The 17414-nt window shown below is 44.1% G+C and overlaps 1 protein-coding gene across 1 annotated transcript; it reads left to right on the top strand.

Annotated features, from left to right (window-relative positions):
• Positions 1–2911: 2911 nt before the first annotated feature.
• On the top strand, positions 2912–14432 carry ufl1 (UFM1-specific ligase 1). Its single transcript, XM_069161684.1, has 19 exons — positions 2912–3105; positions 3294–3439; positions 3548–3576; positions 3670–3767; positions 4627–4741; positions 5689–5819; positions 6799–6857; positions 6945–7091; positions 8559–8734; positions 8819–8998; positions 9104–9230; positions 9966–10088; positions 10297–10417; positions 10495–10661; positions 10838–10968; positions 11721–11801; positions 12842–12927; positions 13029–13209; positions 14029–14432. Exons 1-19 carry the CDS (start codon positions 3029–3031, stop codon positions 14233–14235), a joined length of 2382 nt encoding a protein of 793 aa, XP_069017785.1. The 5' UTR covers positions 2912–3028; the 3' UTR covers positions 14236–14432.
• The last annotated feature ends 2982 nt before the right edge of the window (positions 14433–17414 follow it).

Genomic DNA, 17414 nt, shown 5'->3' with positions numbered 1-17414 from the left:
TTTTTATGTGCATTTAAGAAAACCAAAAGGATTCATATTAACAAGCACCTGGCGTTTTGTTCAGTAACACATTCAAAATAAAGGCTCCACACGATGAGCAGCAGAGTATCTGAAGTTCAGCTGTTTGAAGTCACAGGAGAAAAACTGCAGAAGCAAACGTGTTTACTCACCGACTTCAACTTGATTACAATTCAAAGAGGAGCGTTGCCATGCTTATTCACTGAGGAAACCTAAATTTAGTCAGGAAAGCTGTGCTTGGAAGTTTGAAATTAGACACGGGAACTTTTATTTATATTTTAAGAAAAAGGCGCTTTGTTAAACACGAATTTAATTGTCTGTTTAAAAGCTTTTGAAAACTCAATTAGGCCCCATCGGCGTTGTTGTCATAAATAATCATCTTAGATTTGATAGTGTCACAGCGAACAGACGATGGATCTGTTTGTGAAGCGTTAGAGCTCAGTGATGACATCATCGGATCTGTTTGTGAAGCGTTGGAGCTCAGTGATGACATCATCGGATCTATTTGTGAAGCGTTGGAGCTCGGTGATGACATCATTGGGGATGCCAGGGCCGTCACCATGGCAACATGAACCTGCAGCACCAGGTCCTTGGGCGAGTCTACGAATCCAAAATCTGTTAATCAGAGTTCTCTGGTTACACTGCTGCTGTTACACACACACACACACACACACACACACACACACACACACACACACACACACACACACACACACACTCAGCAGGGGCCCTCAGACAAGCAAATTGTACTCTTTATTTAATTCTAGTCTTTAGTTCATGTTTGCCATAATTTAAGTCCCATTATAACATTTGTAAGATTTTGCAAAACTGGTTATAAGGTTAATTTATTTTCTTTCCTAAAGTAAAAAAAAAACAACCTACAAATGTACTTTTACATTGTTAATAAATTAAGTTGATTTTATTATTTTTATTGTGATTTTGTGATTCAAGTTCAAATATTGAGTATAAAACCCCAATAAAGCTTTTTATAAATGTATTTCCACTTCACTATTTGTTGGAAAACAGTTCATGGAAAAAAAAGAAGTCAAAGTCAGACGGGAAAGAAATGAAACATATAACATTTGTACAATTTGAGGTCTGTGTGTTTTATTCAACTATTAACACATTATGCTTTTAACTGGGCTTCATTCATTCGAGTAGCGAATTTTACAAGTGATGCATCGCTACTGTAAAATGCTGACACATTAATTATTAATTAAAACACCAAATTATATAATATATCATCTAAAACACATGTTGAATACACACACATACATTTTAATTTTATTAATTTTATTAACATATTTAATTTTATCATGTTGATAATGAGTCATTTTAATTGCAGTTGGTTATTCATTTTTTTAAATAGTTTTTGCCTATGACAATATTAATAAACTTTGTGTTTGATGCATAATTATGGCACATTCATGTACATATTTCTAATAAGTGTAGTATTAATGCTTCCGCATTCACATGGAAAGCAGGTCTGAGATTCATGGAGGCACAAACACGTAATGCTCCTCTATAAAGCAGCAGCAGCGTCATGATTAACCGAACACATTCATCTTTCCTCAGTCAGGCGGGTCCGCTCCTGAAACACCAGCTTTATGTGTGCTGGCCGCATCGAGGTGCTGGAGGGGGATGCTTCATCATCAGCCGGGTCAAACACAGTCAGACCTGTTTGGAAAATTCTATTAAAAGGCCCGAACAGTGGAGAATTCTGCAAACGCTCATTACACGTGATTTAATATCCTGACGGAGAGGCAGAAATTATATGGCGAGGGAATCATATAATATATCCTAAAGTTTGAACAAATCTACTTACAGCTTTCCTCCTGATTCTGAAACGTAGCTGGAGGCTGCTGATTAGTTTCTACTTTACGCTCGTGGAGAGTTCAGTTTCATGGAAGTGGCAGGCCGAGCTGCAGCCGCACGGCACCGACGTGGAAGATGTGTTATGAAGACTGTTTCAGGAAGTTCTTCATGGCAGCAGCCTTGTTAAATCACACGCGAGACAGTGAAAGAAATTAGCACTTTTTTTCACATATATTGTGCTTTTAATTGCTTTTTTTTTTTTTTTACATGCAATTAATTACTTGTAGGCCTGCAGTGAATATGTGCATGACATATAATTACAGTATTTCACTCCGACCAGGTCTTCGCCGTCATGATGGAGCGCTTCACACAATACAGCACTATCTGTTCAGCGCCTCTAGAAGGCGTCTGATGGCTTGTAGTGTGCTGCCCCCCAGCGGTCACACACTTACACTGCAACATGTTTGTTTCAATAACGTCATAGTTTACTGTGCAACAGTGGCACAATCTTTTCCTTTTTTTTGTATTATCTCGAAGTAGTTGAGTACGGTAGAGGAAGTTTTAAAGGGTCAGTTCACTCAAAAATGCAAAACCAAAAAAGACCAATGCTGACTCTTACATATCTGGTTTATTATGCTATCTATGCTCTTAATTGTCAGATAATGTTGGATTTTTTTTTTAATATATATATATATATATATATATATATATATATATATATTAAAACAACAAATTAATATTTGTGTTCCTGACCTAATATTTATTTTCTATTTTTCTTAATTATACCTTATTTTTTGTGTATGGCTGTTGCAGTAGTCCTCTGTTAATGGACCATGGCACTGTGGTCTGACGCCGTTGTCCTTTTTTTTTACCTGTTGTATGTTTCTAATCTTAGTTTACATATATATATATATGTGTGTGTTTTAATGGTGTGACGTCTCAGCAGAGAACGTCTCACTTCAGAATCCTCTCTGCTGTTACGTCATACACCGGAATGCGTCTCATATCGTGACGTCAGGGTCGGCGAAGGGTCGGAATAGTAGCTTTGGACCCTCTGGCGCACCGTCCTACGTCACAGTGTGTTGACGTGTGGCGGAGCGGAGCGGAGCTGCTGTCACGTCAGCCGGCTAACAGTTAGCTGAGTCCTCTTGAAGCGCGTGCTTCGCTGCATTTATTAACACATAAACTTGTAATAATGGCGGCGGACTGGGAGGAGATCCGCCGGCTGGCCGCCGACTTCCAGAGAGCTCAGTTCGCGGAGTCGGTTCAAAGGTAACCGGCGTTAGCAGCGGAGCTAATGTTAGCTACGATTAAAGTTTGACGTAAAAGTAACGCAGCCGGCTGTGCATCGTTTGTTGTTCTGCAAACGGATGTCGTCAGCAACAACAAGAAGACGGTCAACATCTGCAGCTGGTCGTGTCACTGACGCCTCTTTCCTGAAACTTTCCCCCCCCACACAGGCTGTCGGAGAGGAACTGCATCGAAATTATTGCAAAACTGGTCCAAGACAAGCAGCTGGATGTGGTGCACACGCTGGACGGGAAGGAGTACATCACCCCGGCCCAGATCAGCAGGGAGATCCGGGACGAGCTCTACGTTCACGGAGGTCAGTGTCACGTGTTGAAAAAAAAAGATTTCCCGCTTTCACTTGGTCACGTTATTTGTCTGTCTGAGAAGTGGAAGTGCTGACCGCGAATTTCACTCGGTTTCACAGGGCGGATCAACATCGTGGACCTGCAGCAGGTGTGTGTGTGTTTTGGCATGTGTGTGAGCAGCTGCTGCGCGTCATGTCCCGTCAGTATAATCATCTTCCTCACTTGACCTTCATCCTTTCAGATCATCAATGTGGACTGGGTCCACGTTGAAAGCAGAGCCATCGACATTGCGAAATCTGATAAAGGGGTTCAGCTGGTTCTGGGTCAGCTGATCGATGAGTGAGTATTCACACTTCATCACACCGCTGCTGCTGCAGCTCAAGGAAACGTCGGTTCATTAAACAAAGCCAGGCGGATCCTAAGAATCGGACACGAAGATTTTAACCCGGCACATTTTGAACCGTTCTGCAAAAAGACCTTTCGCTGCGTGTTTGTTCGGATGCACTCTCACACTGTTCTCCAGGAGAACTGGACCCGAGGTGTGCCGTGTGCTTTTACGTTCAAAGAACTCGAACTCGTCTGCAGAGGGGGGGAAAAAATACAGATTCAACTTCACAAAACATAATGAAAGACTACATTTAATCGGAAGACCAGATCAGATCCGGCTTCCATTGTGATGGACAGCCATCAAAAATGCATCGTTTTTACATTTGTTTGGCATATACATTAAAGTACAGATATGCATTCAAACATAATGAACCCTCTCAGCCCCAACATACGCAGGTATAAGTATACATCTATAACAGCAAGTCAATGAATGAATAAGTAAATGTCGGGCTTTGGTTCAGGATTTAACTTTGAATATTTTTGTAGTTTCCGAATAAAACTTGCCTGATGACATGAATTGCAGTAGTGGCATAAAAAGAAATGACAATAATAAAGTGAGGAGTTCTGGTACAGAAGCACTAGTTTCAGTCTTATATGTACAAACAGTAATTTCACTCTTCATTTTACTTTCAAATGATTATTGCAGTGAATTCCAGTTTCTTTTGTTTATATTGTTCCAATCTAAACGACTGTATTAAAGAATCGAGGCGTGAACGGGTTCATTCTGAAGGAATCGCTAACTGGTTCCATCCGAACTGAGCTGGAAACGCTGATCTGAAACAAAGAGAAGTGAAACATCTCCTATCTGCAGCTCGTACCTGAACCGTCTGGCTGAGGAGGTGAACGACAAGCTGCAGGAGGCCGGGCTGATCAGCGTCGCTGAACTCTGCAAAAGCTACGACCTCCCAGGAGATTTCTTAATGGAGGTGAGTCGGTCTGCACCTGCTGATTTGATTTGATTTATTTGGATTTAATTAAAACAGAAATTCAGTGCAGAGCAGGAAGAGGCATTAAAAAAAAAAAAAACAGCGGGCTCATTTGAAGCCTCCACCAAGATAATTGTTAAAAGTTTACAGTTATAGAAAATACAAAGTTTACATGCAGAAATAATATCGCTTCATGAAAATAATGGAAACAAATAACAACAGAATATAAGTCACAACAATCACAGCAAAAAAAAAAGTCACGAAGCAAAAAGATCTGCATATGGTGATGGATGAGAGGTTATATATGCGTGTGTTACAGTTATGAAACAAGTTAAATGGTTTTTTTTTTAAGCACCTTTTCTAGCATTTAATAGAGGAGCAGCTTTTTGTCAGATGGGAGAGGCCATCCCATAATTTGGTACCCAAATCTATCGAACCTCTGCAGGTGAGACTGAAGATCTGAGACTTGACGGGTCTCCAGACTCTTTCATCATTTTAGATGAATCCTTAGAAAATGCTGCTTTTTTTTACCGCTGAAGATGACAAAAATTAGATTTGTTTAATATTCAAAGATAGTTATTTAATCCAGAGCGTAGGAAGTTAAACCAACATTAGCATCCTTTATCAGTGAAGTGACATTTGAATGAGAGAACCAGGGTTGTGTCATCGGCAAACAGATCACTAATATAGACATGGTCCAACAATAGACCCCTGTGGAACTCCACGTGGGTCGTCTACCTGTGTTGCCATAGCAACCCTTTATGCAAACAAACTGTCTTCTGTTGGTGAGCGTTTTTTTGTTTTTTTTAACCATTTGTATGAAGTATCATGAAACCATATTTGTGCAGTAAGCTCGCGTGTCGACGTGACGGATTCCTCTTCAGCCTCTTCATGCTGCTTCCCTCCGTCCACCGCTTGACCTGCGTGTGTTTTCTCACGTCTCGCAGGAGTTGTCCAAGCGTCTCGGGAAGCTGATCCAGGGAGAGATGGACCAGTACAACAGAGGGGTCATCTTCACTCCTGCCTTTGTTGCCCGACACAAAGCGAGGATACGAGGACTCTTCAGCGCCGTCACCAGGTGAACGTCCGGTTCTCTCGTTAAAACCGAGGTCTTGAAACACATGAAACAGGGAACACGTTTAATTGAGGGAGGAATGTGTAAAGAGCTGCTTCGACGTCTGACCAGACGACGACGACAGCAAGGTTCCTGGTGAGCAGTGGTGAGTTCGTCCGGCGGTTGGAGGACCAGCTGCAGCCAAGTCGGATCTCTGCGGGCTCCAACTCGCCACTTACAACACTTTCATCACCTGCCGCCGCTGCTGTCGGTCATCACGGGGCTCCTCAGGTCCGCTGGAGTCTGCAGTCTTTGCATCTCTCTCCTCAGAACGCAGCGAGCAGGTGAACGGCTTCAAATCCTACACGAAGGAAATGGGACACCACTCGTAGCGTCAACAGTCGCCTCAATTCTCCGAAGATTACGAATTTATGCAAATATAGATGATGACAGCAGGTTATATTGGAGAACCTGAGAGCCTCCATGCAGCTCCTCCAGACCGATGCTCAACTCTCCCCCTTCACACATAAACTCTGACCTCTGACCTTTTGCACTGTGGACCCGTATTTGCTCTACGTTGTACTTATACGTTTATAATATATATATAACCTGACCTGAGGTGCATGTTTTTGGATGATGGGAGGAAGCCGGAGAACCCGGAGAGAACCCACGCAAGCACAGGGAGAACATGCAAACTCCGCACAGAAAGGCCCAGGACCGGATTCGAACCCGGAACCTTTTTTGCTGTGAGGTGACAGTGCTAACCACTGCACCACCGTGCCGCCCTTTTAGTTTTAGTGCCCCGTTTAGTTTGTCCCTTCTGGACTCCTGTAGACACGCCGCAGTGCAACATGGAGGTCGATAGAAATTACAGACTAATGAAAACAGAGTTACGGATTTTATGTTCCACTTCCACCCATAGACCCTCTGAATCTAACACGGGACCTGTGGTTGTATTGTTTGGTACTTTATTCTAACAGCGTTGTGTTGCTTCACTCTGCAGGCCGACTCCCGTCAGCAGTATGATCGGAACGTTTGGATTTCAGGAACATCTTCTGTACTGTAAGGAGAGACGGTTCTGTTGTTTCACCGTCGTCACTCAACATACAACACACTGGGTCGTAATGTAACGTGTGTTGTTGTGTTCAGCTGTCCTGGAGGAGCTGGTGAACTCCGGGCGTCTGAGAGGAAGTGTGGTCGGAGGCCGGCAGGACAAAGCGGTGTTCATCCCCGACATCTACTCCAGAACTCAGAACGCCTGGGTCGACTCCTTCCTCCAGCAGAACGGATATTTAGGTTGGTTTGGGGTCTATTTTCAGCTCTGAGTCTTCACCCCGAATGTCTCAACACCACATTTATCACATGGACATTTAACCGCGACACTGCTTACATCACTCGGTAAAAAGATGAGCAGGGCGAGGCAGAAATGAGACTGTAGGAGTTCATAGAAATTCAAACCCCGCGTAGCTTAAAAAGCTTTCAGTTCTGTGATTCCCCTGCAAATGTTCTGCAGACGGACTTTGAGATTCCTCCTTAAATAATCCTATTGAAAGAACAAACGGACTCACCTGCACATCCAAACATGACGTAATCAGCAGCTCGTGCTCATGCTCAGTTTACAGCTTCAAACTTCTACATTCACCGGTTCCAATGTGCTTTTATTTAATGTTACCTGGAGGAAAACGCTCTTCCATGTTTGAAGCTTGAAGCTTTAATAATGTTGGTGCAGTTCAAAGTGCTTAACAGATGATTGACAGACCAATAATAAGACAGACAGTTGTAGACTAGAAACCAACAAATACATTTAAGAACAACTTGGAGACAAAATAAAAAACAAATGAAAAGAAGAAGAAAAAAAGACAAGTTAAAAAGCACTGAGACAATAGAGATAATAGAAATGTAAACGATAGATTAAAAGCTAAGATAACAATAAAGATGGTAAAATAGAATGAAATAAGAACTAGAAAAGTAAAAAAAACAAGAATAACAATTAGGACAATTAAATGCAGTAAAAAGATGAATGCTGTAATAATAAAAAGTAAATAATAATAACAAGTTGGAGTTAAATAGGAGCTAGGATAAAAGTTTAGATAGGTAAAGGCAATAAAAGTATGTAAAAGTAGTTAAAAGGACGACAGAAGGTATGAAATAATAAAAATGTAAATATAATGACATGAAAATATGTCAAAGCCAATCTTTCAAAGCCATTTTAATTAAAAGCCAGACTGAAGAGGTTTTCATGGACCAAGTAGAGCTTCTCTGTTGGCAGATTACTGCTGGAGAATAAACATGTTCCTGAGCCCAAATGTTGGTGAAAATGATACACTTGTACAAAGTTGGACATAATTTGAGTCCAACAAAACCCTATTCATGAATTAATGATGTACAGTTTGGGTATGTCACGTAAAAACATGCAAATATTAAAAAAAAAAACAATTCAAATTCAGCCTAAAAAGTGCTGCAAGCTCCACCTGTCGTAGTTAGAGGTATCAAATAAAAGTGACACGGCAGCAAAATGTTTACTTGTTTTTGTCCCTCAAAGTTTGAGATCATGAACAAAGACAGATTTCACTAAATGGAGCTCATTGAATCCTGCCGAGTCACCGATGAAGGAGGAGCTTTTTAATGACAGTGACTGGTGTGCTCGGGCCCGCTTTACTGCAGCTGATGCCAGACCAGCTGAACGGCTACTCTGAAGCTGCTTCTGATGTTCTGTGGCTGTTTGTGGAGTTGTTGACGAGCCGATGAGTCGTCCTCCTGCAGAGTTCGACGCGTTGGTCAGACTGGGCATCCCCGACCCCACCGGCTACATCAAGAAGCGCTTCAGGTCCAACAAACTGCTGTTCCTCCGAGCGGCCTGCGTGGGGAAGACTCTGGTGGACCAGGTGGAGGCGTCCGTGGAGGAAGCAGTCAACTCGGCCACGTGGACCGACCTCCAGGTCATCACCATGACAACTGTCTTAATCATAAAGTGGTTACTTAGGAAGAGTTGATCATGAACTGTGTTTCCGTGCGTGGTTTAGCCGATCCTGCCCTGCTGCCTGTCCACGGAGGACGTGGGCATGCTGATCAGCCAGGCCATGAGGAACACCAACGTCCAGACCTCCGCCAGAGTTTTGGGAGGAACCGTCGTGGTCAGCGAGAAGTTCATCAGCAGCTGCCTCTCTCTGTTCGATGAGGCCATGCAGCAGAAAGCTCAGAAGGTGCCGCTGCCTTCCTCGCACATCTCCACATGAAACAACTCTCTTCGCAGCGGGGAAGCTACTGAACAGTGTTGTTGTTGTTTTTTCCTGCATTGTGGTTTTCAGGAAGTGAAGAACAATCCGGTGTTTCTGATCACCGAAGACGATCTGAAGCAGGCGTCCATCATGGCTGAGAGCTCAGCCACTTCCAAGAAGGAGAAGAGAGAAGCAGAGCGCAGGAAGAAGGCTACAGGTCTGTTAAACCCTCCCTACAGCTCACTCACACACACACACACACACACACAGCCTACAGTTACTGCCAGTGGACACTCGGCGGTTCATTGAATATCTGCCTCGTGTTGCTGCGCAGGTCAAAGAGCAGAGTGAAGAAATCGTCTTGTTCACTTGTAGGACGCGGGACACTTTTAACGGGATCTATTCTCTCTCAGCCAAAATCTACATTTATAGTTGATTGGATTTCTAGAAGTTATATTTGATGCAGAGTGCAGTTCAGAGAAGACAAAACTCCCCTTTTTACCGACCTGTCTTCATGCCTGATGTTTCCATAACCCTTTTTAAAACGTATAGGGTCTATTCTATACTCATACTCTTATTTTATTCAATGAATTATTTTTTAGGGGATTTCCCTTTTGCCAGGAGCCTTGAGCATCTCTATCAACATCCCTCTGACCTGTTCTTGAACCTGCAGTTACACTCCTCTCCACCGTGCTGATGCGTATCAGAGAATTGATGTAAATGCATTTTAATTTACCAATAGTTTACTGAATGTGGAAAATAAGACCACAATGTGCATTTTGAATCGACTCTCTTCTTCAGGACTTAGAGGCCTAAGATGAAAGAATAGGTGGTTTATGACCTCCTCGTGATGTATTTGTTCATGTTTTGAAACTTTAAAGTTTGATCACGCCTTTAAACTGATCAGGTATTGGAGGAATAAACGACAATATGTCCTCTGTTTGCCTCCCAGAGGGCAGCGGCAGTGTGAAAGCAGGCGGAGGAGGCAACGCCAGAGAGATCCGGATCCGTAAAACCAAGAAGAAAGGGAGGAAAGACGAGGACAGCGATGAAGACACCGGACCTTCACAGCAAAGTAACGCCGAGGGCCGTCTCGTCTTCTCAGGAACACGACGTCTCTTTATCCACATTAAACCTGCTCACTGAGGCTTTTTACTGGAACACGAGCGGAGCGGCCGCTTGGCTCCAATCTCTCCTCTGGGTTGTTTCAACCTGTTTTCATGAAGACGAAGGTAACTGGAATCCCTCTGAGAGTAATTAACTGCTGTTTTACGTTGGCCCAGATCGCAGCAGACAGACCGAGGCTCCCTTCATGGCTCAGGAGGAGATCGAAGCGGTTCTGGAGCAGAGAGTGAGCGACTGCCCCGAAGAAATCCTCTCTGAGCTGGCGGAGCACTTAGTGAGGTAACGCAGGTTACCGAGGTTACGTGTCTTCTGCTCACAGCCATCCGTCCGTCCTCTCACTGTTCCTGTCTCTGCAGGCCGCTGACTAAAACCTACCAGGAGGTGCTGAGGACGGTGTTCATGTCCTCCAGCAGCTCCCCCTCAGGGGCCAACAAGAAGAAGAGCATGAAGGACCTGCAGGAGGAGATCACCAACTTGTACAACAACATCCGACTGTTTGAGAAAGGCGCCAAGTTCTTCTCTGGTCAGTTCTGCTGTCTGTTCCTCTGCTGAAGTGACACCAGGGCTGTATTCAGAGCAGAGTCCCCCTAAAGGGCACTCAGAGATCCTCCTGAGGCCTGCTGGGAGACGTACACACTCAGCTTCACAGCCTGAACACATGTTGTTTGTTTGTTTGTTTGTTTGTGTGTGTGTGTGCAGATGAGACGCAGGTCCACATCTCCAAACACGTCCTGAAGACCGTGTGCTCCGACGTCACCAACATCCTGGTGAACTTCCTGGCTGCCGACCTGATGATGTCAGCGGAGGATCCCAGCACCATCACTACCGAGGTCTGTCGCTGCGTCTCCTCCCAGTGATGGACGAAGAGCTGAGATCAGCCAGAACAGGCTGCAGTGAAGCAGCATCCACTTTGTGTTTGGGAAGATCTGGTTGGTTCATCCTGAACGTCTCTGATGTTTGAGATGATCTGGTTGGTTCATCCTGAACGTCTCTGATGTTTGAGATGATCTGGTTGGTTCATCCTGACCGTCTCTGATGTTTGAGATGATCTGGTTGGTTCATCCTGACCGTCTCTGATGTTTGAGATGATCTGGTTGGTTCATGTTGAACGTCTCTGATGTTTGAGATGATCTGGTTGGTTCATCCTGACCATCTCTGATGTTTGAGATGATCTGGTTGGTTCATGTTGAACGTCTCTGATGTTTGAGATGATCTGGTTGGTTCATGTTGAACGTCTCTGATGTTTGAGATGATCTGGTTGGTTCATCCTGAACGTCTCTGATGTTTGAGATGATCTGGTTGGTTCATCCTGAACGTCTCTGATGTTTGAGATGATCTGGTTGGTTCATCCTGAACTTTTCTGATGTTTAAGATGATCTGGTTGGTTCATCCTGAACGTCTCTGATGTTTGAGATGATCTGGTTGGTTCATCCTGAACGTCTCTGATGTTTGAGATGATCTGGTTGGTTCATCCTGAACGTCTCTGATGTTTGAGATGATCTGGTTGGTTCATGTTGAACGTCTCTGATGTTTGAGATGATCTGGTTGGTTCATCCTGAACGTCTCTGATGTGTCTCTGCAGGTCAGAGTGAAGATTTTGAGCAAACTGTCTGAGGAGACTAAAGGACCTCTGATGAAGCTGCACAACTGTCTGAATGGAAAAGTAAGTACAACTTTCTCTGTTTTATTAAATGTCCATCTGAAAAGTGCTTATTAAAAATCCCTATAATGAAATTTGGAGATGAATTGATCACATTGACCCCGAGCCTTTTACGTTACATATACAGAACCCAGTTATTCTTCATGAACCATAGATATTCATAACTGGAGGCTTTATTGTTTCAGGTTTTCTGTCCTGTTCTTGTAATCTCGATATCTCAATGACGCTTCGAAGGAATTACTTAAAACTTGGCAGAAAGATTCACCTGATAGCAACGATTAACTGATGACGTTTTGGTGGTCAAAGGTCAAAGGTCAAAGGTCAGCGTCTCATTACATTGGCCTATGCTGGTGAACATGATATTTCAGCAACATCTGGAGGGATTTTTTTTTTTTCTTCAAGTTTCTCACAATTTAACTGGAGGATGTACCGATAAGATTTTGGTGCTCAAAGGTCGCCGTGAGCTCACATCGGTTTCCCACTATGAACGTGATATCTCAGGAAGGCCTTAAAGAAGTCTCCACAGACGCGTCACAAACCAGCTCTCGCTCACGACGGCTTTAAATTCTGCAAAGTTCTAGAATTTGATTTGCTTTTGATGTCCGCGATAGAAAACATGAAAGCTTTCTTTCCTCCTTTCTTCCCCTAGAGTCAGACTTTATCTAAGATCAGGACTGGAGGATGAGCGCCATGAAACCACGGTGCAGAGACATGATGATAAAAGAGAAATAAAGATCTACAGTGACTGCAGAGCGAGGCAGACCTATTGAAAAGGCCTTTTTATCTTTGTGCGGAATTTACAAATTGATGTTTTCTGTATTAAAGACTTGAAGCAAAAATATAAACAACTTTAACTTGAGGGAAAAAAAATTCTGAATCGGAGAGTAAAGCCTCATTTAAAGGATCAGCGAGGCTGACATTGAAGCTAAATGATCCGTTTTGATCTCGGTGGCTCCAGGCAGCCGCTCGGCCGGGTCCAGCGGAAAGGCTTCAGGATGAAATGTAAATACAGACATGAAACCGGGTCTCTGTGTTTCTTACAGACCATTGAAGACTTTCTCACCAACATAGAGACGTGTGCCGAGGTGTGCGGGTTCATGCTGAAGAAAGGAGACAAGAAGAAGGAGAGGTAGTGAGGTTCTGCATGTTTTTAACATGTATTTATACTTCACATCGCGTGTCAGTCCCGAGGCGATGTCCCGTCCCTGACGTTGTGAGTGTGTCCTCCAGACAGGCTCTGTTCCTGCACCGCCAGGCCCTCTGCGAGCAGCTGAAGGACACCGAGGACCCGGCGCTGGTCCTCCACCTGACCAGCGTGCTGCTGTTCCAGGCCAGCGCCCACTGCATGCTGCACGCTCCGGGCCGCTGCGTGCCGCAGATCATCGGCACGCTCACCGGACGGATCCCCGCGGTACGTCTCCCTCCGAGCTCCAGAACCAGTCCGGGTTTAGTGATCTGAACGCTGGAGGACAGAAAACGTTCGGTGTTTGCGCACAAATAGTTACATTGCAGCTGGAAGGAGAAGCCGAGAGTCCTCCGCTCCTTTCTCACGTCTCGGCCAATCAGAGCGAGGGGGGCGGAGACTCCTCTGAATGGAGCTCATCGAATAACGCCGACCGTGTCGGCAGACCTCCTGAGTCCAGCTGGGCTTCAGTATCTGGTTCTGCGGTGAACGTGTTTGCCTCTCTGTGACGAGCGGGTCACTGCATCCATCAGGCGATTCTTCCTGCTGCGGCTCAGAGTCACAAGCAGCATATAATATATGCACAATATGTATCTCCATATTTTGAAATATTCTCTAAAGCACTTGAGAAATGCTTTAAGCATTTGGTGCATTCGAATAACACCAGTTTGATGATTGTTGTTTAAATTCATTTCTATTGGAACAATTTTAAACTGGCATGTAAAAAGGTTTTAACAAAACAGCTTTTTTCAACGACAGTCCATTTGGTTCTTTTGGATTTTTTTAAGAGAAGAAATTATATAAATTTACAGTCTTGAGCTTCGGTGTAGAAAAATGTGAGGATTGTTTTCAGAAGAAGCAGCTGCAGGTCTTCATGTGACAGTTCAACAGCTGGCTGGCTGGCTGGCTGGCTGGGTGGGTGTGTGTGTGTGTGTGTGTGTGTGTGTGTGTGTGTGTGTGTGTGTGTGTGTGTGTGTTTGTTTGTTTGTTTGTTTGTGTATGTCTGTCTCTGTATTTATTTGTCTTTCCCTCTGTGTGTCTCTGCAGGACCAGCAGCAGCTGCTGTCCTCCTTCCAGTCTCTGGTGGTGAAGCAGCTGGTGAGTCAGAGTCAGAGCAGGAAGCAGCAGGAGGTGGAGGCGGAGGCGGAGCAGGACGAGGAGACGAAGAGCGTCCGCACTCAGCTGATGTCGCTGACGCCGCAGGTGAAGGACCTGGTGCTGTCCCAGAAGAAGACGTCCGTCTCAGAGGAATGAATGAACGTCTGGCTGATCTGAGGTGGATCGGATGATAATGATTATTCATAATGATTGTGATTTCTCCACGTGGACATCATTTTCAATTCTTAAATTAAATTCCTATGTGGGATGTCTCCCTGTACACCCGGTGAACACGGAAGTCCTCGGTGAGGTTCAGATTCTGCTACCTTCATTAAACGCTCTCCTCTTCCTCACGAGACTCACTTCTTTGCTGTCCCAGACACAGACAGGCGTTGGTTTCACCGCAAATGAAGGTTTTACATTTAAAACATTGTGTGAACGTTTAGTGAAATCTGATTCGTCCGCCAGAACGCAGAATCTCAACGTTGACCTTTTTTTTTTGTCCTTATTTAAATCCCGACGCACACACACTGTCCACATTCGACCTCCTGAGCTCCTCAGTATTCATAGCAGAGACACGACGCACGCGTCACATGAAAATGCTTCGACTTGGTCTTTTCAATCACGCTCGTTGTTCCTCTGAGAGATCAACTGTCGGACAGAAATCATTTTAAAGTTGCATAAAACGGAGATAAAGTCTGCATGCAGCTCTGCTTCTATCGTGTTGGGACTGCAAAAATAAAAATAAAAAAATCACATGACAAGGAAGAGCAGAGCAGCGTTGTCGTGATGCTGGTCACACATTAGGAGGCCAAAGTCATCGTCTTATAAGGACGGAACGAACGTCTTTCGGGTTAAAAAAAAAAAAAAAGCCGCACGTCAATAAACCAGCTGAAACTCCTCTGTGCAAAGGCAGAACCATTATTTCCACATCATGGGGGGGGGGGGGGCGGTCCCAAATGACATTTGCCCCCAGTGACCCTGCTGTTTTGGTATAACGTGAGGTCATAAATGTGAGAAATATAATGTTATATGTTCAGCGATGAGTCCAGATTCTGCCTACGGAAGTCGGATCGTGGGGTCAAAGTGTGGAGGAGACGGGGAGGACGCCGTGCTGATTGCTGCGCCGATAGAGTAACACCTTTTGGTGGAGGCAGTGTGACGGTGTGGGACGGCATCTCCATCCGCCGGAAAAACGAGGCTCGTCTTCATTGGGGGCAATCTCAATGCAGAGAGATATCGAGATGAGATTCTGCAACCGGCGGCAATCCCATTTCTCCACAGTCTGGGACCGAACTCCATCCTCCCAAGATGACAACGCTCGCCCCTCCACAGAGCGTTGTTTATCAGAGACTACCTCCAGAATTTGGGCGTAGAGAGAATGGAATGGCCTGCCGACAGTCCTGACCTCAACCCAACTGAACACTTGTTGGATCAGCTTGGGCGTGCTGTTCGTGCCAGAGTAACCAAGACAACCACGTTGGCTGACTTGGGACAAATCCTGCTTGAGGAGTGGAATGCCGTCCCACAGCAGAGTGACCAGGCTGGTGACCAGCATGAGGAGGAGGTGCCAGGCTGTTGTTGTTTCTTCCTTGTTACTGATAGACTCCAATCATCCAATCCACCAAACAACACCAAACAAAAGTCAATAACAACAACAGCAGAATAAGCTGTTTGGCGTTGGCAGAGAACATTTGGGGAATTTTTCATGGGCGCAACTAACATACTCAGCTGTGCTGCTCATCACACAAATGCATGTTGCTCACAAATGGGGCTCCATTTAGAAGGTAAATGAACAGGCTTTCCAACAGTATACAATGTATTGCCAAGAAGCATTGTTACAACAGAGAAATAATCTACCAAACACAAATTTCCAAACTTCGATGTTTATGATAAAAATGTCCTAAATATGGTCATTCTGTGTAAGATGTGATTCACTGCGTTTCTGACGGCTGACGGAGAGGAGGACGGCGAGCAGCTTCAAAAATGCACGGAGACAAGAAAAGCAAGAAGTGACTGACAGGATGTTTATTAATTCAACAGAGATGTCAGTCAGGATTTCAAAATAAAAGAAATAATTAGTCAGCAGCAATTTATTTACTTAATTCTCTGAGTCCTTATCATGGAATGGGTTCATTCAATGTATGTTTACGCTTTTATGATATTAAACTGAATATCTTGCATATACACGTTAAAAGTTTGCTCATATTTTACTGTTCTTTGACATTATCATTATCTTATTAATTAAGAAAATACTTAAAAGATGAACCAATGACAGTAAAGGAGAAGAAAATAGCAGTTGTTTGTCTCCATCTTGTGGCAACTCATGTCACCAGCTGTTAAGCAGAGAGCGTGTGTAATTCTCCTTTTTAACACTGGGGGGCACCAACATCCAACACTGAAACAAAATCCCAACAGAGCACTGAGTCCATTTATCCTGCAGAGGAGAGAAAAGACAATTATGTTAACAGCATTGTTATGTGAAGGGAAACATATCTAACACGCGTGTGCGACTGGCAGTGATCTGCTGGGATTCACTCCTAAACACCAGTCGGTCTCAAGGAGGTGCCGAGGCCTGCGCGGGCCGGTCCCGGTGCACGTCGGGAGGATCTCCTCACGAGGCCGGTTTTGCTCCGAGTGTCCGGGCGCGTTGAAACAGGAACGCGTCCTGTTTTTGTCTAAACAAGCAGTTTATGGATGTTGTAACAAACCCAGACAATGAAACAGCGGCAACGCAACGCCTGAGGACCCGGCGCGTGTGGAGTTCGTACGTTTGTTGACTCCCGCAGCCACAATCACAAGACAAAATGGGAAATGCAGAAAAACACCAGCAAACGGTAGCATTTGTAGAAAAAAAAAAGACATTAAAGCTGCTCTGATCAACATTTATATCCCAACAGTAGTTCAAATGATTACGCGTCGTGTCAAATGGACCGTCTGCATTGATAAACACATAATTATCACCCAACTAAAAGCTTTGCTCAGCTTTTTTTTTTTTTTTTTTTTTAGCATCTTTCAGCCCACCGTTTAGTTTTTTCTTTCCGTTGAAAAAAATAGAAATCTTGCTGTTGCTGGGCAGGTTTCATCCAACAGCATCACGTATATCATCATATCATTATCATAGAGGAGCATATCCGCTAAGATGCCGACATTTTAAATCAAAACTGGACTCAACGTTAATAGCAACGGTCACGTAAAGAAAGCGTAAACGATAAATCAGCGTTTGTGTTTAAGGTTTGTTTTGTTGCTTTAAAAAAACAAAAAACAAAAAAAAATCTTTGAAGTTTTAAGCGAACTGATTCGGTAACATCGGTGAACCGATGCACTTTTCAATT

This window comes from Embiotoca jacksoni, unplaced genomic scaffold (assembly GCF_022577435.1).
Source record: "Embiotoca jacksoni isolate LCO1_2020_lvr unplaced genomic scaffold, fEmbJac1.0.p SCAF_29, whole genome shotgun sequence".
NCBI lineage: Eukaryota > Metazoa > Chordata > Actinopteri > Embiotocidae > Embiotoca > Embiotoca jacksoni.
This window is presented reverse-complemented; position numbering and strand designations above follow the sequence as displayed.